Below are 5,958 nucleotides of genomic sequence, written 5' to 3' on the forward strand. Positions count from 1 at the left end.
GTTTCCTTTTGTAGTTTGACTTTGTCTTCAAAAATTTCGGCACGTCCATAGACGGCTCAACCTTACACGTCATCTGCGATTTCTCTTCGCAGTTTGCCTCGGACTTTGTCTCGAAAGTTCTTTTCAAGTCGATCCTGATTCGGCTGCTAACGCTGAAGCTGGCGACACTGCCACGGGACGACGAAGACAACGATGACGATGTAGACATGGTGGCGCCGCCTAGTCGCCCCGACATCGGCCAGCTAAACGATATCGCCACCTACAGGAAGATTCTTACCGAGGAGATACTGTCTGTCGATCGGCAACTGATCGATGCATCACGAGCCATCAGCGATGTTGCTGGTGTGTACTATTAGTGCGGCAGTACGAGTGATGCAGCAGTGTGATTAGTGCGGAAGTTAGACCGAATAATTCTGTCCCATATAACCTTTTTTATATTTTGGTGAGGGTTATATTGGGACAGAACGGGGTTCATTGAAATTTCGTGAGATCGCATGCAAAATGCATGCGCTGCTAATGCGGCCAACTTACTGTAAAATCCTTATTTTTCGTGGTGTTCTAATTTTCGTGGATTTCGGGGGTCCATCAATCCACGAATTTATGTCCCCAACGAAATATTATGTACATATGTCAATTGCCGGTTCCGGAGTGGAGGCCACGAACATGTATTTTTTATTGAAACCACGTTAATTGGAACCCACGAAAATAAGTGACTTTACAGTATAATGGAAACTATAGATACATAGATACTATAGATAGGTTGGCACATTAGCAGCAAAGACGCAACCACAATCATGCTCAACGTTTCTCGACTGTACCGCCGGCGATGACAAAGCCGTAAAGTTATTCTATAGCCATTTTTACGCTGGAGAGATAACGTGAAATTTCATGCATACACTGTACCAACTTCGCCTCAACCGCTTTTCAGAGCAGGAGTTATTACAGAGCAAAACAAACAGTCACTGTTACAGTCCACTCGAACCGTCACTTCCGCACTTGCTTTACAAGCAGTGCAAATACAGTGACATATGGCTAGGGAAACACACTGGGGGTGTGCATGCTACCACCTCTCTGGATACATACTTGGTGCTGGTGCAGCTATCGAACGAACCGCCTTGTAGGAAATTGGTTTCTTCTTGAATTTTTCTTCATCTGGTTGCCAGGCGACTTCAAACAACTCTTCCCCGTCGTTGGCTTTGTGTTCATGCACCAGACTGCCTGCATTGTACAATCGAAACACTGATGACTTCTCACTGAAATACTTGTAGGCCCTACACACCTTTACCTCACGAATGAGACATCATTTGAGCACTGAATCATTAAATTAGCTTTAGAACGAATTTTATGCTGAACAATTGCATCAGCAGGACGGGGTGTGATGGTGATGAGGGGAGGGGGAGGGGGTGGGGCGTTGGAGGGTGAAGCCGTTTATGTTGTTGTTGATCAAAGGTGGTGATGTGTGTGATGGGAGGAAGGTTTTCGAGTTTTAGAGATGAGAGTTTTACAGGGAGGAAAAATGTGATGGAAGCCATAGAAATCAGCACATGAAAAACTTCCAACTGCCACTGTGAATTTAACGAGTTAGTCCCGCTGTAAAATGTGAACGCACTAGGTTGGTTTATATTCATGCATGTCTGCTCTTTGTGAGAAATGAATCGGTACAGCACAGAAGTAGCAGAAGATCAGAAAAGTGGCGTGACCTACAGTGGTGAAGGTCAAATCTTGCCTGTTCAGGATTGACAAACTGATGCGAACCGCTATTAAGGTGGGACGAAACTCCCAGTTATAATTTTCTAGTCGAGTTATTAGTGACGATCTATTAGTAGGAACGTGATATCGTAACGAGAGACCCCAGAGCGCGCGTGCGAGATTTGTTGTACAGGCTTCTTCTGACTGCGTATCTTCTTCCTCTCACCACTGCGTGGCTGAAGCTGGGTGAAGCTGTGCGAGTAGCGGAGAGAGGAGGGAGGTGGTGGTCGGGAGAATGCTCATCGCAAGCTACGCGTGTTTCAAGGTCGCCATGCCATTCACCCGTCTGCTTGCCAGGTTTACACATCTAGGTCACTGGCTAGAGTTTCACAGCGGCATGCGAGTAGTAAAGTGCGTGTATATATATATATACGCACGCACGCGCACGCACGCACGCACGCACGCACACACAAAAACACACACAGACACACACAGACACACACAGACACACACAAACACACACAAACACACACAAACACACACAGACACACACAAACACACACAAACACACACACATACTGTCCGTATCGCAATATTCTGGCTGGTGCCACACGTCGAATGCGAGTTTGGTCTCCAGGTTTTTTTAGGCTTTTAACCAAGACACGATGAGCTAAGCACGCGACGTTTGCTTGCATTGAAGAGTACATGCCTGGCTGCGCTCTCGTTTCATTCATAGGTAATGCTGATGTGTATCACATAGGTATCGCTTGAGAGGTATCACATAGAAACATTCCTTTCACGATCGCTTTGTAGTGAAATTTTAATAGAGCATGCGCAGCATGCATTTTGTGAAGAGATACGTGTATAATAGCACTGCGTTAGCTGGACTATATAGCTTAAAAAGAGAGAGAGTGGATTAGGATATTTTTTGTCGTTTTTTTAAAACCGAAATTTTTGTCACATTTTTAATGGCACGACTATAATGTACATATACTATATAGACTTTTTATAGCACGCACAAGTAGAAAACCTTTATGAAATTCAAGTTTTATGTTACGTAGTGAATGTATTGGTGAAACAATGAAGTGTTTACTTTAAATGCGTAGAGCATTGGTTCTTAGTGTGTTTTGGCAGCGACCCAGATGCTGGTCATGAAGTTTGTTCACGCCTCTTCAGTGTATACGTAGCTACGTTCGCACAGACACTGAAGTTGCTTAGCTTGGGTGGTTGCCCTGGTTGTTAGGAACGAGTGGTTTGTAGATTTTAGGCAGCACAAATTTGTGCCTTCGCACTTATAATGGAAACTAGGTCTTATGCAGACCCGCGAGTTGTGTTGCTAAGTTAGTAGTGCAATCTAACTAAAAAGAGTATGTTGTCGTGACGGAATTAGCATACTCGACTGATCAAGCATATGTATGACCTTGTTTCTGCTGGAGTTTTAGTATAGTGGCCTGTTGAATCACCAAAGATGTGACTAGTTGTACGGGATCAGTACTATTTTGTCTTTCGCACATCTGCAGCTCGCAGTATCATTTTAGTTATGAACGGCCGCCTTATTTATTATTTATTTCTGAAATTTTGTGATCATGTGAGGTTTAGGTGGGTGCAGTGTGCAGTGGAGTTCCCTTGCATGGCTGGGGATAAATACTGATTGCAAAGAATCGTGTAGATATTGCGTATGCTTGCAGTAAAGCACACATATTATCAGCGCAGAGTGTAGATAGACGATACGGAATATAAGAATGATTATGGGATGATATAGGTCGGAGATTTTTAATTGCTCTGAAATAATCACATTCGTAGATTTGAATAGTTGCTCATGTAGAATACGTGTACTGATTAGCACTTGTCCTGTATTTATGTAACTCTGGTTTGTTTTATTCGCCCAGTTGCGGAATGTTCTGGTATGATCAAGAGTACATAACACAGGTTTTCAAGAGTACATAATAACAAATCTTTATTATAAACAAACAAGCTTATGTACTCTTGGTGGTATACAGGTGTGTGTCCTTGGGGCTGAAGACGATCAAGTCAATTTATTAACTACCTAACGCTATGGGACGTGTGTATCGTTCCATTTTATGTTGTTAGTCTTGTGAGTGCTGAATAAATGCAATATTATCAGGAGCTAATCATTATTAGCTCCTGATATTATGGTAGTGCATCTCTTTGTTGAAGGCATGCCGGAAGTACATGTACAATTAATTGACTCGGCCCTACGCTTTGTGTAAATCCATTCCTGAAATGTAAAGATGTTATGTAATACGACAATCAAAAAAGAAATATAGTATTGATGTTTAAAATTGTTTACTTTTATTGATTTATTATTACATTTCGTTGTGACTGAAAAGTTAACTTGGTATCCTACACACAACCGCTGTGTAGTTTCATCTAAAGAGCTGTTGGTTTTTTCAATTTTTTACAAAAAACCTTACTATTTTTCCCCCAGAAATGCAATGTAGAATGTGCCCTGTAAAAATCTGTTAATTAGATCAGCTTCATCTGTTCCAATAAACTACAAACAATCACCGAAGTTAAAGTTGGCATCACCAGGAAGGCATAAAGCTAGTCTATCTATTTTAGGGATTACAGTGATGCCATGGAAAATGATATAACAAACAACAGAATGTGGAAAAAACGATTTATTTTTGAAACATGCTTCTCTTCATAGTATTTCAAAATGTAACATAAATTTATTAACGTATGGAAGCATACACAAGGTAAACATACCATTAACTTGCTACAAAGGTACCATTGTGGATTTGGCACCATTCTACTAGTCTTTGCAATATTTTTTTTCTTGACATTTAGCAATGCGGTGTCAACAATCTCAAGTGGTACGAAATTTGCCAGATATCATTTACAACTCGGATTTATTTTTGCTGCATCTTTAAAACACTCATTGTGGCGTCTAGTACTTTGACTTCAAACAAGAATATCCCGTGTCAGAATCCTGAAACTGACCTCCCTCCTGTTTTTTCTCCCCTTCTATTTCACTGATGCATGCCCGTCTGCATAAAGAATCGTACGCCACGTCCGTACATGATTGAGTAACATAAGCAGTAACTAGATGAGAACATACAACACACTACACTGCTGCATGCCTGAACATTACACAGGGTTTCCCTGCAAGCACTTCCACTGCATCCCACCAGCATTCACTCTGCTGCACTACGTGAGTGGCTGACTGCGCATGCATGCTGCATCACAATTCTAACTCCGCCAATTCATTCAGAATATCCTCTTCGCTCTTTAGTTTCTCTAGCTGAAACGTGAGATGGAAGCGCCGATCACTCACTTACCCGTACTTTCAACGATGCAATTTGGATCCAAAATAAACTCTAGCCTAGATGACTTTCACACAAGAACGTGTAGTAGACTTTGTTAAAATTTCGACCTTTAAAATAATTAGTTTTTGTCTATGAATAGCAAAGTGCATGCAGTCGCACACAAAAACACATTTATTTATTAACCAACGTGATGACTGAAAGATGTTTTAAGTGCTAAAGAGCAGTAAGAAACACAGTGCTAGAATACATTTTGCAATGTTTTTTTCCGTTTAAGCCACAGTGTCAATAAACAACTGAACAAAATGTTAAATAAAAAACTTGGGACCACCATGTACGTGTAAAAGCCATTTACGACAGCGAATGCATCTGACTGTGCCGTCGTGCAGGCAACCATAATGCACCCGTAGACAGATATAATCAAGAGTAGATAATATAACATGTATATGTTAATTACTATATGTTATATTATCTACTCTTGATATAATCCATACCTGATTCTTCTCCAGAGTTTTCCCAGCAGCCTGCTGCTCCTTCAACTTGCTGATCTGATCCAGTTTCTGTGACAACACGACAGTAATACATTGTAATGATAAATTTATAATGACTGATAAATCATACTTCTCCAATTTAATGAAAATGGCCCATATAAAATGCTCTATATGAAAAAAGTACTTGGGACTGGAGGTAAGGAATACTGAAAAGGGATACAAACTGCTGACAAATGAAAAACTAGCAAAAGTGATAGCAATTATCACATCCAGCCGTGGCCATCGCATCCACCTGCGCCCCCAAAAACCCTGCATAAAAGTACACAAATATTCCTCTACACAATATGGAAAATGTTATTTTAACGCTGTAAATAAGGCCATACTAGGTTTAATCACGACGAACTTCTGATGAACTGGTCTAATCAGTTTAGGTGAAAACAATTACATACATGGGCGTAAACCCCGGGGGGATGGGGGGGATGCATCCCCCC

The 5,958-nt window shown here is 41.2% G+C and overlaps 1 protein-coding gene and 1 long non-coding RNA gene across 2 annotated transcripts in view; both read right to left on the minus strand.

Annotated features, from left to right (window-relative positions):
• Nucleotides 1–1,060: 1,060 nt before the first annotated feature.
• The window catches only part of LOC106811896 (eukaryotic translation initiation factor 2A-like), a 14,420-nt gene continuing 9,522 nt past the window's right edge, over nucleotides 1,061–5,958 (minus strand). Inside the window, exon 13 of the mRNA XM_014815628.1 lies at nucleotides 1,061–1,218. Within this exon, the coding sequence (XP_014671114.1) occupies nucleotides 1,061–1,218 (158 nt within the window). The remainder of the gene's footprint in view (nucleotides 1,219–5,958) is intronic.
• LOC106811904 lies at nucleotides 4,317–5,539 on the minus strand. Its single transcript, XR_001394225.1, has 2 exons — nucleotides 5,471–5,539; nucleotides 4,317–4,954 (listed from the first exon to the last, which is right to left on the minus strand). It is a non-coding gene; the product is annotated as an uncharacterized LOC106811904 (long non-coding RNA).

Source organism: Priapulus caudatus, unplaced genomic scaffold, assembly GCF_000485595.1.
Source record: "Priapulus caudatus unplaced genomic scaffold, Priapulus_caudatus-5.0.1 Scaffold589, whole genome shotgun sequence".
Taxonomy (NCBI): domain Eukaryota; kingdom Metazoa; phylum Priapulida; class Priapulimorpha; order Priapulimorphida; family Priapulidae; genus Priapulus; species Priapulus caudatus.